Source organism: Harpia harpyja, chromosome 6 (genome assembly GCF_026419915.1).
Source record: "Harpia harpyja isolate bHarHar1 chromosome 6, bHarHar1 primary haplotype, whole genome shotgun sequence".
Taxonomy (NCBI): Eukaryota; Metazoa; Chordata; class Aves; order Accipitriformes; family Accipitridae; genus Harpia; species Harpia harpyja.
The window spans coordinates 36,394,280-36,420,044 of NC_068945.1; the positions used below are offsets into that span (position 1 = coordinate 36,394,280).

At 39.6% G+C, this 25,765-nt stretch overlaps 1 protein-coding gene across 1 annotated transcript in view; it reads left to right on the forward strand.

Moving 5' to 3' along the window:
* Positions 1–25,765, forward strand: part of NELL2 (neural EGFL like 2) — a 154,801-nt gene that overhangs the window by 73,871 nt on the left and 55,165 nt on the right. Inside the window, exon 13 of the mRNA XM_052790385.1 lies at positions 10,595–10,720. Coding sequence (XP_052646345.1) covers positions 10,595–10,720 — 126 coding nt within the window. The remainder of the gene's footprint in view (positions 1–10,594; positions 10,721–25,765) is intronic.

Genomic DNA, 25,765 nt, shown 5'->3' on the forward strand with positions numbered 1-25,765 from the left:
TCAGATCCTTGAACCTAAGCTGTTTTCATGCACTGTCATGCGCTTTTGGCAGTCCTCAAAAGATGTGTTTGGGGAGGAGGTGTTACTTGTACCCTTTGGAGACTGCACTTGGAAGGATTGCTTGAAGTCCGATTTTCTGATTTAATAATAGTGCTCAACTATCTTTGTGCAAAATCTGATTTCACTTCAGAAGTGTTGCCAAGGATTGCTGATTAAATAGAAGAGGAGAGTAGGCTCAAGAAAGAAGACAGGAGAATGCGGTAATCTTTTGTAAGCACCAGAACTGACCGTGATCTGAGAAAAACTGGTTATTTGCTGCTTTATCAAGAGGATTTTGCCTGATACAGAGGCGGTTTTACATCATGTACTGATTTTGTCTGGGATGGAGTTAATCTTCTTCGTAGCAGCCTGTATGGTGCTGTGTTTTAGATTTGTGACTAGAACCGTGTTGCTAACAGGGATGTTTTAGCTATTGCTGAACAGCTCTTGCACGGTGTTAAGGCTGTCTCCGTTTCTCGCTTTCCCTGCAGTCAGTGGGTTGGGGGTGGGCAAGAGATTGGGAGGGGACACAGCTGGGACAGCTGAGCCCAACTGGCCCAAGGGAGATCCCAGACCATACGACGTCGTGCTCGGCAGTACAAACGGGGCTACTCTTTCTAAGGCAGCTGTTACTAGATGGCTGGCTGGGCATCAGTCTGCTGGTAGGAGCTGGAGAGTGATTGCCTTTGAATCACTTTTTTCCCCCTTTTCCCCCCTTCACTTATTAAATGCTCTTTATCTCAACCCATGAGTTTTTCCTCACTTTCGCTCTTTTGATTCTCTCCCCTATCCCACTGGAGGGGGGAGCTAGTGAGCGGCTGGTGGGTGCTGAATTGCTGGCTAGGGTCAATGCTCCACACATCACAGATTTACCTTACGGGTGTGTAGACCATAATGTTTATTTTCTGATGTTTGGGCATTTAGTTGTACTAGTTGCGCAGTACACAACCTAGCTAACTTATCTTAACAATTTGGGATCATTTAATGTTATGAAACAAATTTCTGTGAAACCATTTTCCATTTTTATTCTAATTTATCCTTTTTCCTCAGTAACTCTGCTAGTTTCTCTGCTGTTGCCATGTTTGTCCAAGTTTCAAGTGTAGCAGCTGAAACGAGACCAAAGACTGAGTGACTTTTTCTACATTTGAGAATTGCATCAGCTTCACTGATGCTTGTCCCTCGAGGGCAGAAGGTCTTCAGTTTAGAAATCTGCTTTTGAATAAGCTGGCTTGATTTGAGTCTTAGTCGGTGGAGAGAAGTAAGCAGTCTTAGAGGATGAATTGTCTCTCTCCAGAATAAATGTCTGAAGCCCATCGAAGTGCCACGTGGTTGGACCTCTTCAGGTTTCCCTTAGCTCGGAGCTGTACTCATTCTGCTTGGAAAGACTTACTAATTTATCCCTGTGTTTGGGTAAAATACTAATGCATTATTCAACCCTCTTCCCTAACAGCAAAAACATTACACTTCTTCACTTACCTAATTAGTACAATCTGTTGTTAACCTTACTGTTAATATTGTTGTTTTTAACTACTGGATTACAAAAATAAAGTACATTTTCAGAATACACCTGATTTCTACGGATTGCGGTGAAGAGAAGAAATCTTACAAAAGATAAAAGATAGTAATCAAATTGCAGTAGGATACGTGTTGCATCATAGTGGCCAAGTACAGTAATCAACAACACATTTTTTCTTTAAGCAAGTGTGATATTGAGGAGAGTGTAAGGAAGGGAGAGACCTCTGTAATAGAGATAAACCCCAGAGTATTAAAATATATTTTATTAAGTCCTCTGGGTCTTTAATAACCAGTACTGGGCTATTTGCTAGCTTTGCTGTCTTCATGGTATGCACCATATTTTTTCGGTGAGAGTCCTGCTTAGGAGCTCTGCAGTACTGTTAGTTTTGTTAAACTGGGAAGGTCACCCAACCTTCTCTCATCATACATAAATTCTTTTTTGTAAGAAGTGAGATGTGGCAATAGTATCACATATAGCTAAGAAATAAAGGTTTCCGTCTCCATCAGCTGGCAGTGTTTGAGTCATTACCTTGTCATTTTGGGTTGGGTTGGAAAACTATTCAAGCAGAAAGAAAAACTTTCGCTCCAGGAGGGCAGAATGTTATTTCCAAATCTCTATTAAAAAGTAATTAAACATTATTAATATTAAAATTAAACATTAATATTAAGCAGTATTAATATATTATTAATTATTAATATTTTTTCTCAGCAAAGGCAATAAGTGTCATCTTATTTCCATCATTATGTTACTAAGAAATCTAAATATGAAGAATTATCAGGCCAGTTCTAATGTGTCAGTGTGTCAGAGTGGGCCAAATCCTTCTTGTCTGCCATGGCTCTTATTCAGGAAGGTAATAAAGCATATTCCTAGCTTAAAGTGTACAAGTAGTATCCCTGACACCAGGGATATAAAGTGTGGAGCATACTGGGGTACAGATAGTCCCACTGCCTGTAGCAGTGGGATAGTTTATATGTGGACAAATTGCAGGATGTGATTCAGTGTTATTTGATTTGAATTACTTTTACAGGAAGTGTGTTCAGACTGATTCTATCATCCACCATTGGCCAAGAGTGACAGTGATGTTACTACGGTAAAAAAAAGCTGAAACTAATCATATAAAGGGAGTCTCTTGGAAACTTTTTTAAACTCCGCTGTGCTAGCAGTGCCTCGTAAGGTGATGCTTTATTGTAGTGAGAGCAGCCCTTTTCCACCAGCAATAAAAGCATATGTTGCATTTTGGTTTTAAATGAGAAATTAAGGTGAAAGTTTTCATACAAATTGCTTAAATCTGCAATCTCAAAGCAAAAGAGAAAAGAAACTGAAGCCTTAATTTTGTTCTTGTTTTCCTTTCTCTCCAGTTTTCACTAGTAGCTGGGGTGAAACGCTCTTCTCAATATTACACTTGCTTAAAGAAAAAATGTGTTGTTGATTATTGTACTTGGCCAATATGATGCGACATGTATCCTTGACTACTGAAAGAACTAGATGCTGTCACTGTGCTGAAGAGTACCCACAGCCAACTGGTGGGTTTTCGTTTGTAACTTTTAAAACCTCAATCTAAAAGTGCGACACATCTTAATGATACGTAGAGGCTGGATCCCCAAGAGCTGTAACAAAGACACAGAAATGCCTGGCATGAACCCAAACTGAATTTAAGATAAATATTCTTTTATGAAGAGTGCAGAACAATAGCAGCCACAGGGATTGTATCTGTTACGGTACTCTAACTAGTGTGGCGTCGCTTGAGAGACAGCCGAGTTGTGGTATCGCCACTTGTTTCTGTAGAGCAGGCAGTAATCTACTGGATAGCTTGCAGGAATGTGCTGCGTGCTTTAGACCCTACCCAAACCCCAAATACAGTCTAACCCACCCACAGGGCCCTTACCACAGCTTACAGGTACTATCCTGTTACGCGTGCATCTGTCTTCCAATGAGGAGTTTTAAAATATACATGTGCAATACAGTCTGCACTGTCTTTTCCTGAGAAGAATCTAATATATATTTGTAGTTTCTGTATAAAAATATTAATGCTCCTTGTTCCCCTTTTAAAATAGGGGAAAACGAAACCACTAACAGTGGCAAGTATTTATAAATTCTTGACATTTACAGTTCAAAATGATGAGAAGCTGTCATACTTAAAAAAAAAAGAAAGAAAGAGATAATTTTGCAAGTCAAATTTAAAGACCTATTTCTGACTGAGTGCAGTGCTGAAGGGGGATGGGTCATGAACTGGAGTCTCAGTAAGTTGTTCTTATTTTTGGAATTCACTAATTAATCATATACAACATCCTTTTTATTATCAGTATGCAGCTACATCAGACTAGTTATTTGGTGCCTAAGGAAAGGCCCCCTGGGATGCTTTCATGTCTGACAGATAACTATATATAATTACTTGTTTTATCATGTATACACTACCATATGAATTAATTATAAGATATTAAATAGTAAGAAGATGCAGTTTGCCAAGTAAAACATTACCTGATGGCAGACAATATTTGTTTTCAAAAATTTCCTGTGTGATATATATTTTTTAAATTACATAATGTCTGTGGGGTCCAGTGATGTTTTCATGAGACTGAGATGAAGATTTCATTTTCTTCCAAGAGTCTCACTTGCATGGGTAGCTCGAACAGTATCTACTACTGCATGTTTAACAAGGACAGTTTTATCTCAACGGTCTGTCTTCCTTTCCAAAAACTGGGGCAAGTTGAAATAAAAACAACTCTTTGTACTGTTAAAAATGATATTTCTGAAATGCTGTAATGTTGTATTGTGTCCTTTCAAAGCTATATAGAGCTTCTGTCAAGGAATGTAGACCCTGAGTGACTTTGCTTTTATTTTAAGAGTATTTTCTGTCCTAATAGCCCCCTCTCAGGCTGCAGGAGATGGACAGAGAAATCATGAACTTAAGCAAAGATCAGAGATTTAAAATAATATGAAGGGAAAGGCAACAAGATGCATACAATGTGTGTATGTGTTATCTATGCAGTTTAGTTACGGGTGAGGAAAGAACACACCTTATGTGAAGATGCCATAATTAGAATTTATTTTTAGTCTAATTGATGCTTTAGCAGTCTAGTCAAGATATAACGACCTCTTATTAGTTCAATTACAACAGTGCTAACACTTATCCAACTCACCCAGTTTCTCTAAAGGTCCATTAATAATTCAATAAAAATCGATAGACACAAGTAGCTGCCCATTTCCTCTCTTACCCTCCCTATACATTGCTACAGTGAGTTAGTGGCCCAAGTTCTTTGCTGGGAGCAGCGTGGTGGGGTTGGCGGAAGGTTATTTTGTTTTTTCTCCTTGGCCTTTGTGTATGCTTGAGGTTATGTTTGTATGTTTTAACTCAATACATGGGGTATGTTCTTGTAGTTGGTTCCCCAAGTTAGTTATATTATGATTCCTTAGGTTTCAGTGCTTTTCTCTTTGGGGGAAGAAGAGACACACAACTGCAGAAAGGTAGGCAAAAATAAACATAATAAAAAAACCCAACAACAAACCCCCCAGTTTCAGAGGTAAATTGTATACGCGTGACCACTTGGTAATTTTGCTGTTGGAGATAGGCCTTTTACTGGCTGTTGGTAACACTGAAGGCACAGGGCTATATATATAAGGAGAAGAAAAAGCTGAAGATTATCTATAGAGGGTATGAGTGATGACAACTATGGTGGTGCAGTCACCTGGAATAAATAATGCGGGAGATTGTGAGAAAATACACAATTTTGATTGACGTTGATGTTAACATCCTTTGTGGACTCTGTCAGTTGGAAAAACTGATGCACTGGATGTGATAGAGCAAAACAAAACAGAAGCACAGTGATCAGTTTGTGACTGACTGGAGTAACAGTAGTAGTTAAACCATAGGCTTGCCTGGTGATGGGAGAGCCTGGAAATGGTACTGGGAGGAGGAAGAGCAAGGGCTGGGCCAGACCCCCGAGATATTTTGTCCTCTTAGACATTGAGTGAGAAAGGGTATACGCAGGAGACGCATAGGAGGATAGTGTTGTGGAAACCAAAGCACGTGAGATATTGAAACCAAGTTGTAGCTGAAAGTGAAGGGAGCCTGGAGAGAATAGGAGCTTGGAAATATGGTCGGGGAAGTGGGAGAGACCCTACTAAGACCATTTTTATTGGAGCAGTGGACTGGGAAGTTTTAACGTACTAAACACTTGAGCAATTGGGAAGGAAGTGTTTGAGAATGAGTTAGTGTGTTTGGTGGTGGAAGGAAAGAAAACCAATACTTTCACAGATGGGTAAGCTGGTGGGAGCTGGCTTCAAAGTTATGAAAGTTACGGTCTATCCTTTTTCTTTTAAGGAGGAGGGGCTGTTGAGGGGGTGGGTTGAAGATGGGAGGAGAGACAAGGTGAGCAAGACCAAACTTACTCAGAACTTTTTTTCCTTTGTGACCCTGTCCAGGATGCAGGATAGATTGTGTTGGTTTTAAATCCCCGTTTACCTTTTTCAATGGTATTGGTTGCTGTGATCGGTCACTGTTCATTCTCCTCTTTTGTAGTCCCTTCATTGGTCAGAAACACCTGCTGATCCTGCAATGCCCTTTTTCTAGGTCAGGGACCAGATGAGAAAGTCTCAACCTTTCCCAGCTTGTCTATTACTGTATGAGTCAGGTCAGGAGAGATAAAAACAAGAGCCTGAAGGCCCTTTATGGTGACTATCATTACTGGCATCCGTCCTTGGGATTCTCAGCAGAGAGGCCCAAAATTCACAGGAATAGTGGGTAAATGATGCCCTTGCTCTTAGCAGTGGAGCCCTCAGGTCAGGATGGAGATTTGCTGATGAAGTTGTGTGTGGGAGGTGGAAAAGCATTACCCTCTTCAGCAGGTAAATGTGGGGCTTCATATTTATGGGCTGTGAAGACAGAGCCTTTCATTAACACAAAACCCGTGGGGTTTTGTTTGTTTTGTTTTTAAATTGTAGGTCTAATCTACTCTGCTCTTGTGTTCAGGGTAATTTTTGATGCACTTTTTTTGCACCATTTTTGTAAATAAAGCTTTTTATGCTCCCGTTTGCTCTCTTCCTAGGTACTTAATGTTGTTGGTTGCAAAAATCCTACAAGATCATCTCCCTGGCCACCGTGTGCCTCTGTAAGTGTGACCAGGGAGATCACTGATGCCATTGAGCTTTAAAGGAAATGGCTGGAGGCAGGACACTATCCATAATGGATCCTCAGTTCTGGAAATAGCCTTCTCTCTTTACAGCCCAGATTTACTGACTTAGTACCAGACTCATTTGTTCTGGCAGGCTTTTGTGGTGGATAAAGGCAATGATGGATAGTGAGGCCTAAGGAGAGGCTTTGTTTGCTAGCATGAGGCTTTAGTCAACAATGATTTATAGATTGCAGGTCAAGTTCTCATTAATGGGATTGTAAAACATAACTGGGAATTTCACTCTGGGGAAGCAAACTCATTAGGGTGCAGGAGGAAGGGATACAGGGAAACTTTTCCTGGGTTATATATTTTGCATAAATTTTGTTTGAGTGCTTGGGGGGGATAAAGAAAGGCTTGTTGTTGTTGTTGTTGTTTTGATGTTTTTGCAAGTATAAATAAATCATTGAAGTGCAGATTCCAAACACTTTTGCACTAACCAATTTTCCCAGAGATGCCTCTTTTATCTGTTCCACTGGGAATAGAGCAGGTTGATGATCTCCATGACTACATTGTTGTCAGTACATCACAGCTGGTGGCTCAGTATCACATCACAGACTTCAAGCACACAAATCTTTATTGTTGAATGTGTAGAGCCATTGGAGTGGTGCATTCATCCTATTGAACTGACTTCAGCATCTTACTCTAAACAGTAAGACATTAATGTGCATTAATATGCTAACTAGGCTTTTTGGCAGGGGAAAATTAAGATAAATGTTGTAGGCTTTCTTAGATATTGAAATGCATCAGGTTTGCTGTTGTACTTAGTGCATTTGTATCTAAAGGTGAATAAAAGGCTACACCAGTGTTTCAACCAGTAAGCAGGATGAAAAGGCTTTTATTTTGGTAGCTTTGAAAGAGAACAGATGTTGGGCTCTTTCCCTGTCCCAGTTCAGTCTTCCTTGATCTGTAATACCTTACCCTAATGTATACAAAGTTTGCACATAGATTGCTAAAGGGGGAATGGAGTCACATGTTTTTAGTGCAGGCAATCTCTGGGTGACTAGTTGTCATTTGACTGTTACTTTGCCCTTTCTGTATTAATTATCTTTTGCATCCAGTGGCAATGTAATTTAGTGCTAAAGTTGCAACCTATTTGTAAAAGCAGCTTCTTATCAGCTGTGCGTCCATGGCATAGAGCGATGGAGTTTTGACACTTGATTAGTGTCTTCAGGTGCCAATGTAATATAATAATGTGATAGTAGCAATAATAATCACTTTATTTCCTTAGCATTCTGTACAGGCTTTCTAGAGACCTGGGTGGGAAAGAGTTTTGTTTTCCAGTGAGCGTGTAAAAAACGCAGATGATATCTTTGCAAATCAGTTTGAAGAAAAAAAATCAGATTTGTTCAAATGAAACATTTCAAAGTTAACCTGATGAGTTGTGGGTTTTTTGTTTTTTTTTTTTAACAATTGAACAAGCAAGGTTTTGAAATAAAGGCGATTATAAATAAAACATTGTGCAAAACCTCGATATGTGGTATGTTGGCAAAATGAAAGCTTTTATTTAGAACACTTCTAAATTAGGAGGTTTGAATCAAAGTAGCTCTGGCTTTAAGTTTTTCACTGCAAAATGAAAACCATTAATGTTTTGGGTCTCCTGTGGCTATTTACATGCCAAAGCAATCATTAATATAGTTTTCAGAAAGTTCTATTTAATGCTTTTGAGGGTGCCAAAGCCGGCTCCTAGGCAGGCTGTTGACGCCAAGAACATAAGGCCTCTAATTACTCGAAGACTGATGTTGTTACTTAAATACAAATCAACACCATTCAAATACAAATCACACCAGTTGTGAACTGGAATTATGAAAGACACAAGTTGCATCGTTTGTGGTAGTAGCTGAGGCATATGTTGTAACTGCTGGCGGGTTTTGTATACTGCACATTTATGTTTCTGCAGAACATCTGTATGTCAGGAGATCTGTGCCGTTTTCCACTTTCTGTGCAAAACCAGCTGCCTCTGCGGTAGTCTTGTGATAGCGTCACTTTTTTTTTTTTTTTCTTTCTTAGATGACTTTCACAAAATGTGTTTTGAGCCTCAGTATACACACTGTGCTCACTCTAAATACACGTTTATTTGTGTATGTATGTACATGAAAATTACAAAATCAGCTTTTCCAATCCAACACCCTGATAGAGCCATGATTCTTCTGTGCTTGCAGAGCTTAGAGGGAAAGGAAGGGAAGGAAACCAGCTGAAGTATACTGGCTGTGAAACTCTTAGGAACTGAATGTGCAAAGGAGGCTGGGCTTACCACCCTGAGCATTCGCGGTGGACGCCTTCATGGTTTGTAGCCAACTGCCGCCAGCTTCTCCAGCAGAACGGTTGCACTTGGCAGAGAAACTGGGGAAAACAGAAGTTTTTTTCAAAACTGAATGAAGTTAGGAAATCAGAATCACTAATATTCAGTGTGTCGCATTGTTTTGTACTGGAAGGCAAATTTTCTTCTGGGAATGTAAAAAGAAAAAAAAAAAGCAGGCAATGAGTGCAGTTGGTAAATAGCTATTGATTTAAAGACACTGGGAAGAGAGGGAGAATTGGGAGATAAGCATACGACCTAAACAGGAGTGAAGTACAGGAGTTAACACTGTTGACATTTAGCATCACAACATTAAGAAGTCAACCCTGATTTGAGTTTATATATCCAGTCTATTGTTTTGAACTATCATCAGACTGTGGACCACAGCACTGTTTTCCATCCAGAGATTTTACTTTCAACTCTGAAAGCTGTAAACATCATTGAAAACAGGGAGGAAATCAAAACTGATGAGCAGGAAAAAAAACAAGCCAACAACCCACCCTTTTGATTTTTAACATACTTTTCTAGCAAGGTTCAGTGGCACATTGCATGATAATATAACTAGATGTACAGAGCATCTCAGTAATGCTGTCTTTATCATTATTACAGGAACAGCATGCTGCTAAGCACTTCCAAATTAATATAGCCTTTCTTCTTTGTGGCATAATAGTAGTGTGCAGAACTTTTTTTTGTTATTTGTGGTGCTTTCTCTGTCTTATCATTGAAGTATAACCTGCTACAAGAAATACATCTAATTTTGCAGTCGAAGGGAACACCAAAACCAATCAGTTTTTGAAGTCCATGCCTACAGTGATTTATGTCTGGAGTTTGCTCTAGGACTTTACACTGCAGCAGGTATTCCACCCCAACAAGTATTTTATAAAGTTGCAATTTGTCAGAGCAGGTCTTTATATAAATCAGATTCTTTCAGGTTCCTTTCAGATATGGTGTGTGTATATGTATCTATATACATATGTATGTAGATATGTATAGATATAGATATATGTGTTTATATATGTTAAAATTACCGATTGGCTACTTTATAGTTCTAAGAGAAACTTATAATAAGTTCCAGTGTCTTTTCAGATCTTACCATGTTCCTTACGGTTTCTTCCCAAACAATAATACCTGTTAGATCAAAGGCATATAGTATGCCTATAGTAGTGTGTTTGTATATTGATGACTGCAGTGACTGTACAGGTACAGTGATGGATGACATTGCAGTGCTGAGGCAGTTGGTTTGCTGTTTGGGACCCCAGTTATTTTGGGTTTGTTCTTATTTAAATCATAGGAATAACATCGTAGGCACTTCAACAGGAAAGATGTAAGCCAATGTAATCTTCTTTGTAACTCCACTAACAGCTGTTCACAGAAAGCTCATGCTGCTTGTCTTGTTTTAACACTTCAAGCAGGTTTTTTTAAAGGAGAAAGCCCCAAACTTTCCAAAATGCATTGCTGTTGAAGTAACTTTTTAGTCTAACCCAGTACTGATGGAAGTGAATAGTGGTGTATCGAGAGATTGCAAAGAACGCCGCTGAATTTGACTCGTGTTCCCCTTTGCCTTATTCACAGATATTGATGAGTGTGCTGAAGGACGGCACTACTGTCGTGAGAATACCATGTGTGTAAATACACCAGGATCCTTTATGTGCATCTGCAAAACAGGATATATACGCATTGATGATTATTCATGTACAGGTAAGAGCTGTATATTTGTGAAAGGAAATAACAGGATGATGGTATTTAGGAGAACTGATACGATTCTTCTAAAGTTAATCTTCGTTAGAGTCACAGAACGTCTATGTGAAATTCTAAACAGAATAAACAGCAAAATAATTACAAGGATACAGTGCAGAAAAGCTAATGCATTTTACAGATTATGTGTGTGTTGTATCGTTTGCCTGAAATTGTAAGGCAGTCTGGATTGTCTCATAGGTCTGCATGGTTTTGGGTGCTGATCAAAAAGGTGAAGGGAAAAATAAGAGAGCAAAAACAGTGCTATGGGTTACTCGGTTTTCATGTGGCATACCAGTACAGCTTCACTTGGAGTATAATGACTCTTCTGCAAACTGTTGATGGAGTTAAATTTGCTGCATGTTAGAAGTGGCTGTTTTCCTCATTTTGAATTCTCCTGCATCAGGGAGGTTCCCCAGCTGAATCCTGAGTTCAGAGGACAGGAGCTCTGCCTGCCTTGAGCCACTGGACAGCATGGTCGGGCTTACCTCTGTATCTTCCCTCTTTGCTCTGTTGCCAGTCGATGCTCTAGAGAAGGTGTTGGGTTCATACTGACTTTCTGTCTTCTAGTCTTCTTTTATTGCAAGGTATTTTAGGGTTATGGAATGAACAGTGAACATTTAAAACAGCCTTCTGTATCACAGCCAGGCTGACTGTAAGTGTTCCTGGGGGGAATGTGTTTTTTCCTACTAGGCAGATAAAGCAAATGTGATTCAAAGATGTGACACATTCTCTCAGTGAAGAAAAACGTATGTGAACAAAATAGTACCACTATTTTGTGTGCACAGGGGAACGCATTAGCTCTTTCTGTAAGAGAATATATTTGCTCAGTAAAACTTTCTTGGAGTTATCTAACAGTAAAGCTGGATATAAATGGATGAGAGTATTCAGAATGTGGAGACAGCACTGTGAAGTTAATTTCTAAATTTATTTAATTCTGTCCATTATGTCTTGACATTTTTGAGCATCAAAGATATGTCTTGGTACAGAAACAGCTTCTTCATAAACTGGCATAATATGCTCACCCAAACATGCACAGCACTCAGGGACATAGATTTGAAACCACATACGTGTGATTTTTGTGCGTACTGTCTTACCTGTACTCGACATTCTTCTCACATACACTGGCAAGCACTATTTTACTGCAGTAAGCCCAGTTCTTGAAGGACCAAGTTATAGGCTGCTTGCAGGTCCTTTCTGAAGCAACCAGTATGTTTCTGATCACTCTCTCGTGTTTCCCACACTCTCAGTTGAGGAGTAAAGCAATTGTTTCACTACCTACCGAGTGTGAGTGAATGTTGGGATTATTTTAGGACTGACTTAAACTAAATCACTGTGATACTTTCTCCACTTTGCTTCCCTTAACTTGCTGTTCTGATTGAACTCTGCAAATGGTAAACCATTGCAAACAACTTCACAGGGGCATTCGGTGCCTATAAAGACAATAAAGGTATTTCTCAGTACTCCACATTGCATTCCTCATATTTGCTGAAACGTACTGTTGTGAAATTCAGTGCAGTTCAAAAGCTCTGGACAGTCAAACTGGCGTAAAACGGAAATCCATTACAGATCTCACATTCCAAATTGAGTTTGGCTCCACATTCATAAATAATAGTTCCCTGTGAAATCAGCCTGATGGGTGACAAAACAAATTATTTCTTTTCCACCTTTCCCTTGATCAAGCTGGGAAAAGTTAATGCAAAAGGAAGCAAAGTAGATGAAAGAGTTTTTTAAGATTTCAAATCTTAGGACTCTCTAGGCCAGATGAACTGTAAGTCACACAGTGACTTTCTGTATGGCTGAGCAATGCTACTCACTGTTGTTTGGGACCTGGAGTTTTTCTGGAGTTAAATTATAGTGAATTTTGGATACTGAGAGGCAACCACGAGGATGCAGTGCCTGTTGGGTGGTAGAATTTTGATGAATGGCAACCTTACATTATTAAGCGTGTATGTCACAAAATAACTGCATTTTTTTTCTGGTTCCACAACTATTGTGACCCCCTCCGGTGGAGGCACTGCTCTGTTATTGAGGTATGTAGACTTACGAGACTCTTGCATGACATTTCTACCAAACAACTAGTGAGTGAAAGGTTAATTATGTTTTAAAAATTGAAGGAAACACAGGATACATTTAAAGTCATGTGCTTTGATCAGTAACTGGCATTTTGTGCTTGTTTTAGTCTACATGAGTGACACAGAGCATTTACATTATAGCACTGTATTAAAGCAGGTGGCAAGTGTATATATTTGTACGTGAGACTGCTATAGGTTTTTCACCCCTCAGCAAATTATTTGCTCTTTGCTGCTTTTACCATCTATTAAAGCTTCTGATTTCGGAGACTTTCATGTGCACCCATTTGCCCAGATATAAATCTAAGAGATGAAGTGAACACAAGTAGGGAGGGTATCGTGCTGTGGCTTTAACATGGAGTCTATGGAGGTTTAAACTACTAGATTGCTTAGCATTGTCTCTCCCAAAGAAACTTCTTCTGTTCTGAGAACCAACATAAGCTCGGTGTAGTAGAAACACTGACTGTGTTTACAGGACTGCTGAAAGGTGTGTATGTTAATAAATCACTGCAAAATAACAGTGGGAAGGAGTTTATGATGCTAATGACAGTACTTTTCTGTCCTGCAGACAGACCAATAGGTTTAGTCTAGGCCATTATATTTGGGTATAGCTGACTTTTCCCAAGGATTATTTTCTCTTACAGCATACTGCGGTATTTTAAAGCAAGTAGTTTACAAGAAAAACTCATTATACTTCCCTTTATTGTCTTCTTTTGGTTTGTTTATTTGTTTGATTTTAATTTAAGTGGAGCCTTAATGACATTCAGCTAAACAAATGATATCTAGGACTTGAGAAGGAAAAGTATTTTCCAAAAATGTTTTGTTTAGAGAATGAAGGCAGTAAAGTGTGTAGGGATCTCAACCTGTCTCAGCCAACCTTGCATTTGCTCTATTTAAGTCTATCAATTTAATCTGCCTTTTTGATTGTAGAAAGCAGCAAGTAGAAATTTTTGCACTTTGAGAATCGAGATACCAGCTTGTCCGTTCCCAGCACACCTCACTGTGCATCTCGAGCTCACGGCCCATTCACTGCAGCTGGAAATTATTTTGGTTAAGCTCAATTTTTGTTGTCATGACGGTGCTAGTTCTTGAAGTTAAAGGCATAAACTAAGCCTTTTTATCTGGCAGAAAAGCAGGACAGTAAGGAGAAAAGCAATCATGATAGACCAAAGAGACAGAGCTCTGCAAATTAAGGAGATATTTTTGAAAGGTTTTGTGAAGAGTACCCTGTTTAACTTAGCATATCTGTGAAAGTAAGTCTGTGCACTGTCCTTAACAGAATTTTCTAGGTTTTCCATGTTTCTTTTTTGTTCTAATAATCAGATTCATTGTAGAAGCTGCACAGAATAGTTGGTGTATTCCATAGTCCATACAAAAGCCTGATGTTTACATCTGGCAAAAATGAAAAGTGGGAAAGATGTCTGTAAAAGGAATGGTATTTTAAAACCAATTCAAACACTGATATGCAAAATACATTTACATTCTTACCATTGGATAGTCTCTGTTTTATGTAATTAATGCAAAAAATGGATATTGTAGGACATAATTTCTGCATTGCTCTTTTCTATTTTCCTTGAGATGGCTGGAAGCATCAGCTTCGATAGCATCAGTTCTCAGCTGCTGCAGAAGGGTATTATGAAGATGCCTCTTGCCAACTGCTTGTGAGAGCCATGCTGTAGAAGCCTCACACAGACATCTCTTATGTGCAAAGGCAACCCTGAGTATTTTAGGGGCACCTTGGTACTGCACGCATACTACAGAAACTACCAAAAGCTCCAGGACTTATGCTGGTGTGGTTGTACAGTATGCAATTCTGCTCAAATCTCTCAGTACTCATGTACAGAGAGTCTGATGCACTTTGGTTTTTGCCAGTGTTTGCAACTAAATATAGCCGTTCAACCTTCTTTTGCCTTCTGCAGAATTTAGAGTTCTTGGCAAGTCTCTATTTGCCTCATCGGCAATTCTGGGTTTAACTTGCCAGCTGAAATATCAAGGAAACTGAAGAGGAGGCAGATTTTCAATCCAGTTCAGGAATAACAAGGATAGGGCAAACAAGCGACAACTGACCCTGTGTGTTACTACATGTTACATTTTTAAAATATATTTCAAGTCACACTGTTCCTTGTAATGCTGTGTAATCGAATCCAGTTACACAACTGTAGCTGTGCATAAAATAGCTGACTTATTGTAAGCTGGACCAGAAGCTCTGGTAGCACATCCTTGGGAATGTTACTGAGCAGAAAGAAAATGTTCTGTAGCTTGGCATTAATATGTCATTGTTTGCACAGGACAGGTGAAGCGTAGGAAGGAGACTTTGAGGAATTATACCTGAACTTTGATTAGGCAAGTTATGATGTGAGTGATGTCCACACAGCTTGCCTGCAGACTAACGTAAAATGCCTTATTGTTCCATTCTATGCACACATATATAATTTATCAGTCATTGATCAAGGTAAAAAAGAGACATGAAATCAGTGACATTGAAGGGTTTTTCTCCTGTATGAGACATTTGAAAAGAAGTCTGTGCTATCTATCTCTGTCAGAGTCCTGGGCACAAAAGACTGATTTAGACAGCATATAGCTGCTTCCAGAACAGCTCCAGTCTCTTTCTTCCTGGCATGTTTATTGCAAGTTTTACAATAGATCTGAATTACATTTTGATTTTCACAACAAAGGATGTAATGAAGACATCAATTTCAGATTTTGTTATTTGTATTCATCTTGGAAGCAAGATTCGCAGGGTTAGCTTGAGTTAGTCACAACCATATTTACACAGAAATCTGTTGTTCGTGACTGATTTTATGTTCAGAAATCAATCATAGCTATGAGAAGGGAGATGAGTCCTAAGCTGCACCCATATGCCAAATGGGTGCACAAATGGCAAATTAAAGGCATAAAAAATATGCCCTGGGCTACCATGCTTTCCGTACATTGGTATCATCTCATTCCCCTTCCACTTTGCTTTTCACAGAGCCTGAAATGTAATGGTGCTGTGCTGGGGGAAGGAAGGCAGAAAATGGCATGAGTCTGTGCTGGTGTAGTTTTATATGTGTAGCAGTATGCTGCACCATCACTGTTAGATATGATTAAATCTGAACACCTTAGTATTTTTCTGGAATAGTAACACTTAGGTCCTTACTCTGCCTGGGATTACAAAAATGCACGGGCTGTTTTCTTGGCTGGAAAAAAGAAAGTTTTCCTTCTAGAAACAAGGTTGCAGCCAGTGTCACCTCCAGTCTTTCGGGCTGCTGTGTAATCTGCAGCTGGTAGCAGTGCTCTGAACAGTGCAATAAATATATATCCCTTCTTGCACCATTTATTTATTTTTTTTTTAATGGAAAAGAGAGAAGTTAGGAAATGAGAGATGAGAGCTCTCTCTTTTTCGCACTTGGCTCTCACAGTGAGGAGTTCTGACTAGCCACAGTGGATGGTTAATCACATTTAGTCTGAACAGATGTCTTTAGTTTCCTGCCTTGGGACCACTCACCTATCTAAGTAACCCATCAAAAATGGAACAGAAGAAAGAAGACCCTGTGAGATTTAGTGCCTCCTCCTTAGATCGTATTAAGGCAGAGGAAGATGCATGCCGTGGCCTGGAGAAGCCATGGATTTTCTGAGCCCCAGATGATTTTTAAGGCTCTGTTTCTGTGTAAACTCATGGGCCACCTTTTTTTTTTTTTTTTTTTGCTTTCCAGTCAGCATAAGAGGGGGAGGTGACACTGATGGAAGTGCTGGTGGTATGCTCAGCCTCCCCATGGGTGGGAGTCCCTGAGGTGATGTGGGGAGGGTAACGCAGCTAATGTTACCGTCCCAGAGAACTCTTCCCCAGGAGCTATTTCGTGTTTCATACCCAGTGGTACTGGAGTGGGAGGCACTGGGGCTCCCCATCAGCACCCGAGGATGGTGTCTTCAGTTGACTCTCCCTGTGGTCTGGGTAAGATGATAAATGACCGAATGTAAGAGAGACATAGGAAGTATGGAGTGTGTTAGCATATAAACTAGACTCTTCACATTAATGTTTGTACATGTTGTCATCTATGGGGTTTAGCAAATTCATGTTTCGGTTTTGGGTTTTGGGGGTTTTTTGTTTTTTTTTTTTTTTTTAGAGAGAGAAGTGAGTGTTCTACAACTTTGTACCCTCACACCAGTGAGGTATTACAATTGTGCTATACTTTGGTATGAAATACATGTGAATTCCTAACTGATTAATTATTAAAAGCATATCAGGTATGTTGCAAATCGTGGCCCACTTCTTCCAAACATGGTCTAGCCACGTGAGCAGCCACGACCATCCCCACAGCAGTGCTGAGCTGTGTGGGACTGCTCCTGCGGGCATGTTTTAAATGCGTTCGGACCTTGTAACGTTTTTTCATAACCATTTTGCTAAATCCATTCCAGACAATGTTGTCTTTCCTTTTCATTTTCGCTTAAGCTAAGTCATGCTGATTTTTTGCTCCTGCTTGCTTTTAGAAAGAAATAGCTTAGAAGCCAAAGGGGATGGCAAAATAGGTGGAGATTCTAAGTCTGTGAGGCCATTATTGTGCATTACAGCCTGGTACTGTCAGGTTCATGCTCCTGGGTTTGTTTTCTGACTTCTAAAGAAAATTGTGAAGGATTTTTATATAACATACCATGACTGTGGTGGGAACATTTGCAGGGTTTATTCTTCAGACTCTAAATAGACGGAAGGGATGAAGTACTTCTTTAGAAATAAAAGGACTGAGTGGAATAGATGAATGGCTTTGGTCTTTGGGCTTTTTGACTTGGCCGTATGGAAGGCCTACTCAAAGCAATGAAAGATGTGTTGAACCCACTGGGCTTTAACTAGGTGTATCCAGCTGGACCTTGCTAGGCCTCCCTCCTCCTCCGCCCCAGCCTATCTAAGTCTTTATGAGTCTCGGAGATTTTTCTAACAACATTTTTCTGAAAATGGTGTCAATGCATTCAGCAGCATTTAATTTTTCTTCTGCAATAGCCTCTCACAGTAAACTGAAGTCTAATAGTTGTTTCCACATAAATTACCAAGAAGCATGGTGGTAGCAAGTTGAGTGACACCTGAAATCTTAGTTCTTTGGAATACTGGCAGCTCTGCATATTTTCTAAATCAATTAAATCACAAATCTGTTGCAAATTGGAAGGAATTCCAAGACCAACATTAAAATAATTAAGGGTCTAGGGAGATTGACTTGACATATGGGAAGGATTTAAGGAGAAAACTACACATTTAGCTGCATAATGATGATGAATGTGCAGAAAGTAGGAAATATGATAACAATAATACTAATTAGTAATTACTTGGGGGGTGTCAATAGTAAAGGGAAAAATGTAGGGAAAGGCTTGCACTGCTGCACGTCAGTGGCCAGTACTTTTTGACATTAGTTTTTCACGTCGGACCCATATTTGTTGCTCTTTAATGATACTGTGGGATGACTGAAACAAATTCACCTCGTCATAATGCATAGAAAACAGATTGTCACAGTTACCCCTTTCAGCGCTCATGCATCTGATACTCTCTCAGCTATCTTTGTGCTTTTTTTCCTATGCAGCCATTAATGTTTTCTCACTTCGGTTTTCCAACAGGCCACATCCTTGTGATTTATTTTACATTTGCTTTGCCCACAGCAATCAAACTTGTGTCCTTCCTAAGCCCTCCTGTTTGGTTCCATTCTTTTAGATAGCTGTGGCTTATAAACAACCTACACATCTGCTTACATTTCAGCTAATGCCACCGGCAGTGTCCCCACTTCAGAAAGAGACCTGTTGGTTTGGTATTTTGCTAAGCATTGATACATGGTGGGGTTTTTGAGTGTGTGTTTGGGTGTGTGTATATGAAGAAAGATTTTAAAGAAACATCTCTGGAATACTTCTATCTCCATGCTGGCACTGGGTCAGGAGATGATGGGCTAATGATGTTCTCCAGAGGGTGGGAGACTCTTTTCTTTTAGAACTGCTGAACTTCCTCCACTGCTTTTGAGCATGAAGTGTTAAAAGTATAGTCATAGTCCTCAGTAGAAATTGAAGTAACCTTTAGAGGCTTCTTTCTCTTCTCTCCCCATCTTTGGAAGTGTCAGTATTAGTTGTGTACATCTGATTGATAAAAAAAATCTACTTTATATGTGCCAGTGCCCAGTTTTTACTATCCTATCAGCCAGGAAATAAACTCACATCTGCGTTTTTTTGGTATAGTGTATAGCCAACGGTTGGCTCTTGCCTCCTTTTCCTTCATTAATGCTTTGTTTACAATGCAAGTCTTCTGAGGATGCTTATAAGGAAACAGTGGCAGTGTCTTTGCAATGCTAATGCAACCCATCGTCATCCCCCGAGCACAGATGCCCCCACTATGGGAACCACCAGTCTGGTATCTGGGTGGACTTGAAATGCAAGTAACAGGGAGCTGTGATTTTGCTGAAATAACACAGCTTATGCACTGTTTATGATTCAGATCCCCAGATTATCAGGGGTTTTGCTGGCTGCCCAGTTGTTACCCTCTGCGTCTTGCAAGATACAGCTATTTTTGAGGGGGGAGTACATTCCCCGTCACTTTTTTTTTTAACATAGTACTCTGACATACTTTGGGTGAATGTTTCCTCTTGGCATCTAGAAACTCAAGTTCATAAAAGTGCATCTGCCTGTGGGATTCTGTGCAGATTTCACTGGTTTATTTTTGACTTGTAAATCTGTCAATTGTTTGGGACATCAACAGCCTGAGAAATCTCCTCTTTTTGCTGTACTGTGCAGCAGAAGTGATGTTTACGGCAGGGATACTTGAGAAAAAGTTCTGTTGAATTACTTGTGAGGATGTTGAAGGTAAAATCCATCTTTAATCCCTAGAGCACAGGCCAGGTAAAATTCCAGACTTGCAATACATTCTTTTCAGATATTCAGAAAAAGTTCATTGATGGGTTCTGATGTAGGTCAGGTAATGGGTTTGCACCAATGTACATTGGTAGTATTCCAGCAAGCTGTGAAGTGTGGGTATTTCACAATATCATGTATTACTAGTTATTTTTGTTCCCACTGTACATTTCAGTTCCCACAAATGAGTTCTGAGAACTGAAAGGGAATGCCTCTCCTTATTTAAAATGAAGAATAAAATCTAACTTACATGTGAGGAATGTGGGCTGTGTTTTAGCACCTGCACCAACCTCTTCTAAGAGTGGTATGGTTGCCTGGGTTTCCATGGAGGTAAGCTACTGTAAGACTGATGTAATCCAGAGTTGAATGAAGTCATCCAGCTTCTGTGTTTAAAGCTGTGTGCTTGTCCTCAGTTAATTAACAGTATAAAATTGGCCTGCATTTTCAGATACACAAGAGCATCCACAAATCATCCTGAAGATAATAAGAGCTGATAGTGCTTAGTACTCTGGTAAATGAGGCCACATTTTAATACGTGACTAAATATGGCCACAAGATGCAACTTTATTCAGTGCTGCTGTATACCCTTTACCCTTCACTGCTGCAAAGAAGTTAAAAAAAAAAAATCTGTGACCTCAGATTAGTCAAATGCTTATAGTATACCAGCTTCGTTACTTGAAAATACAGTAATGTGAGACATGATGACAATAAAAAAAGCTAATTTCTTCCTGTTTATTTCCCTTGACTTATTTTGATGCATTCAGCAACATTTCAAGTTTTCCTCAAGTTCTGCAGCTTGTACAACAGCTGAGCTTGTTGACTGTGGTTAAATAAAGACAGAATAATTGCGTGGTATGGTGCGAGGGACAGAGCAATAAGCAAGCATACTGACAGGGGCTTGTAACATCACTGGAGTGACATACTATGGCTTGAGTAAGGAAATGTTGTAGTCAGCAAAGCACCAGAGAAAACATGCGGTTTTGGATTTATAATGATGTGGGCAAGATGAACCATCTGTCTTTTCCATCTCTGATTTTGGTGATTTCCCTGCCCCAATTATATTAGAAGTAACATGCATGCACATGCATTATCACACAGTGTAATCCAAACTCCGCTGAGGCGACGGTGTCCAGCTACACTGTCAGGGTTGCTGCTAGTAATAAGCACTCGAGAAGTCAGCTTGTATGCACAGGTTTCGAGTTAAAAATGCTCTATTTGATTCTGATTTCCATTACTTGGCCCAGTTTCCATTCTGCTTTATAGTATGTCAGTCTACATGAAGCTCACAATCCTCTTTCAGGATAAATTCTCTCCAATACCCACTTTTCTAGCTGTAAGATAATTCACAAAGCTAATAAAGGAATGATCATTCAGACTGAGCTTGTTGCTATGCAACCGCATTACTAAGATAATAACACAAGTCATTTTTATATATCTGCTGTATCTTATACAACGGAACTCATTTATGTTTTATTTGGATTGAATTGGGTTATCGTTGACAACTTAGTTTGGATACTGTTTTAACTTGGAATGAGACCTTTTGTTTTCCTTCCTAGAGGATACTTTCTAGGTTCCATTTCCTCCTTGGTTACTGACCCAGTTCATAACAACTGTTCAACTGGCTATGCAATTATAGCAGGATTGATTTCTCAGCTGATCAAAATCCAACACATTTTTAAAGGCTCTTTGGTAGAATATGATTTGAGTTGATAAACAGAAAATTTATTCCCTTGACAAAGATATGAATGTATGATCTTTGGTATTGGATGCTAAATTCTTTTACAGAAATCATTCTTTTACCAAATGTATGTATATTTGGTATATGTGTGTGTGTGTCTATAAGTATATCTACGTCTCTATTTATCTATCAATACATTATAGACCTGGATTCCCTATTGGCCTTAGGAATAGAGGATGGTAAAAGGTAATATATCAAAAGCAAGTCTCTAACTATTTTGCATTTCTACAGTTTCTGTATACTGTTTAAAATCTGTCTTTCTGCAGAAGCAGACATCAGAATTGATTATTTTGTTTTACAAGGAATAGATTTTGCATTCTTAGGGGGATGAGGAATTTTTCAATATATAAAAAGGTACAGGTATCAACTTGAGAATGTTCTCAGTTTGAAACAGTAACTCAGAAAAGAGTGAACAGAATAGAATATTTAGTTAGAAGGGACCTACAATGATCATCTAGTCCAACTACCTGACCATTTCAGGGCCAAAAGCTAAAGTATGTTATTAAGGGCATTGTCCAAATGCCTCTTGAACACTGACAGGCTTGGGGCATTGACCACCTCTCCAGGAAGCCTGTGCCGGGGTTTGACCACACTCTCGGTAAAGAAATGCTTCCTCATGTCCAGTCTAAACCTCCCCTGGCACAGCTTTGAACCATTCCCACGTGTCTTACCACTGGATCCCAGGGAGAGGAGATCAGCACCTCCCTCTCCACTTCCCCTCCCGTGAGATCCTTCTTCTGTGTAAAAATTCTGAAATGACAGTATTTTCAAACATTAACATTGCTTAATATTTATCTCACAGTATTACGACAGACATCCAGTGTACCTGCCATTTCTCAGTGTTCTGAACCCCTCTGCAGCTTCCAAGCACCCAGCGTCCCTTGACAACTTCTGCAATGCTGTTAGGTGCTGTGTCAGTACAATATGATTGGAAATTAGAAATGTAGCGGTATAGCAAAATGAACAGAGTACATTGTAAAAATAGATAATCTAACAAACCATACAGCACTGAATGAATTATTCATTTCCATAGCTAATTACATTGACTCTTCATGTTAGAATTTTACTGAAGTTGACACAAGAGGTGGAATTCAGTTTGCAATTAAGACAAGCAAATGTGGATGTCTTCATCTAAGCTCACACTGTATCCAACAGAGGTCAAAGATTCAGCTGGACCCAACTCAGTTGTCTATTTAGAGGTTCGAGGCAGTCGTCATCATGGGATTAGCAGATCCGACACGACCTACCTTGTAGGTCTTGTGCTTTTGAGTGACAGCTGGATGCAAGCAAAGTAAGTTACCTCTTTCCATGAGTTTGAGCCCCTTATCTGTGGGCAACTCAATCCCATGTTAGGTATCTATTTTACACTTGTCAAGTTCTGTTGGTTACACTGACTAAAATGGAAACTTAGATGTCTATAGCAAGATCTGGTTGCCCAGTTATAGGTCTAGTGCCTTTTTAGATGCTGTGGAGTATCCTACTTGCTCTCCAACTGCTGTTAGTCTTCCCGTAGAGCCTCATGTTACAACCTTTGCAGGTGTCTTGGATACCCATGAGATGCCAGGCTAGGTGGGACTTTTTAGCTAGCTGTGTATTTATGCAGTAGAATCCTGCCCAGCAACGCACACGTAGACACCTGAATTTAAATACCTTAAGCTGGTGCTGAGTTGCACCCAGAATTACCAGCAACCAAACAGCTGCCATTTTTCTTTAGAAGAGTTTAAGTACAAAAGACTGAAGAGTACATGGGGTATTAACTGGTCGAAACTTCTTCATCTGTTCATCCCAATACTGGATGGTAGTTGTGGACTGTGGGAATTAGGATGATGGTAGCAAGAGGATAGCCGGTATTAATTAACGGCAACATGACCTCCCCTGGCCCACCCTTCTGTGGATGATCACAGACTGTGAAAGATAGACTGCAAAGATCAGGAAACACAGTAGGCAGCCTTGAGGACAGTTTCTTTGAAGTTGTAAGGATCTTTCTGGTGCAGGAGATGGGAATCTGCTGCTGCCTCATTGAGCGAGGCAGAAGTGAAGGAAGTTGGATAGCTGACATCCATCGTGTCTGAGCCAGCTGGTGATTGCCTCATGCTGGGAGAGCACAGCCTGTTCTCAGAGGGACTCCAGCCAAGGTCAGTGAGAGACTGGAGCTACTGGATAAAGCAAGACAGTTTTTAAAAAAGGAACAGCAGAGTTATTTAAGGTTACGTGGTCATGCTGTATTGAAGTCAGCGGTTTTCTACACATTCACAGTAAAATCAAGGTGACTATAGCCATGATATAAATTAGCCAGGTTTTGAGAGTAGTAGATACAGCTGGCAGTATGTGGATATAAGGTCTGTCAGTCTGCTGGCATTCTACTGTTGAAAAACATTTCCAATCTTAGGATAACACAGTTGTAAGAAAAGGCAGAGGGTAAGAAAAGTAACTGTCTGTCGAGACTTACAAGAGGAGACATGACATTTTTTTAATTTTGTCCAGGGCTTCAGAAGCTGTTTCTTTAAGTATTATAGCTGCAAGTTTTTTCTTTGAATGAATATGGAAGTTTCCTGCTTGGACAGGTATGAATCCCTAAATTATTTCTGTTCAGACAACCTGTGAGCATGGGAACTTTTCATTCTTTATAATTTGATTCCCATTGCATGCTACATGGCATGTCCGGTAATTGCTGACTCCTGAAACACCTTAGAAGTGTCCTTTGTTTTTCAGGAAATGTTTACAAGAGATTAACCTGCTTTATGCAAAATGGCAGACTGTTTCCTTAACTCATGTTTTATACTGTCAGTCATGGTAACTTAGTATTTGTCATCTTCTTTGACAAATCCTTCCTAGGTTTGTCTCTGCGATAGATCTTTATCAATGTTACTCCTTTTTGTCAGTCTTCTGGACTGATGATTTTTGACTTACAAAACCAAATGTACTTCACTGCATCAAACTGCTTCTTCAAATTAGAAATTAATTTCTACAGCCAGAATAATTCAGAAATAGCCTTCTGGGTTACAAGCCTCTCTTCCAGCCATGTGCTTAAGTAGTGGCCTTACTTGGGGTATGGACCCCTTGACCACAGCAGGAGTTGCGTCCTTGCTAGTCCTTTGCACATAGAATTATGCTGAAATCTACCCTGAAATGTCCTGGTGTGCAGAGTAAACATATTGGGCTTATCCACTTCACTGACTCATCCAGTGTCTGTGTTCCTATGCATAATCCCAAAGAAAGCTTATATTTTTAGTTCTGCATGTAACTTCTGATTCACAGTGAAATGTGCTGATGATTCTGCAGCCAGGCCGTGGCTGGTTCTGCACAAATGTGCAGAGTGGAAGCTAAACTCACGCTTTTTCTGCCCTTCTGTTTCTGTCTAAAACTAGTTTCAGTTCCAGAATTTGCTCTGTGTGTGTTTGCCAGTTCATCTAAATGAATAAAGAAGACAGAGTGATTGGCAGGCCCTCTCTGCAGCAGTCAGAAAGAGTTGGCCAACAAGAAGGAACAAATACCACCTACTGAGAAAATATATTGGAACCCATCCGTACGGTTTTGTTCTGCTGATGCCCCAAGGAAGACTGGCCAAATCATCATCATTAATTTGAAAAGTCACGTAGATACAAAGGGAAGCATCGCTGTCTGTGCTGTGCTCCTGTACAACAGAATCCCAAGGTTCTTGAGTGAAATTTCATTTTTGCTAGTGAAGATACATATTGTGAGGCAATATTTCTGAAAGTACTGTGTCTATAAAGATACTTGATATTTTTCCTGAGGACTTTCTCAATATACAGAACTGTTCTGTCTTGTCGTCGTCTTTTTTTTTTTTTTTTTTTTTTTTTTAAGAAAACACTAGAGGTTTTGAGGCATCTTCAAGACTGAACTAGAAAACTGAAACCAGAAGTTATCTCAGAAATGGTAATCAACTTTCTTGAAATCAGTTACCTTTACAATTTATGTACTCAGATGTGCAATAATTGAGGCCCTCCCCATCAAATAACAAAAAGTTTGAAAATCTCGATGTTTCTCTTGAGAACCAAGAGCTCTGTCAACAAACTTAGCAATAAAACAGGAGGCTGCTCTACCTAAAAGGTTTGTAGGAGTTCTTGTAAGAGTGTTTTTGCTTTCTGACAAGCTTCCAAATCATCTTAAAAAAACTGCATCTGTTTCCTACTGTCATTATACGCTGCAATCTTTTCACATCATCTTAAGTATATTCTTAGGAGAAGTGTTGCAAGCAATTGTATCTATGTTATATTTAAAAGTGATAGATATTCCAGGGAAATGCTTGCAGTCAGCTAGCTTGACTAACCTGTAACTCACATTGCTCTAAATCAAAAGTCGCTGTTGTCTTCTGCAGGTGTT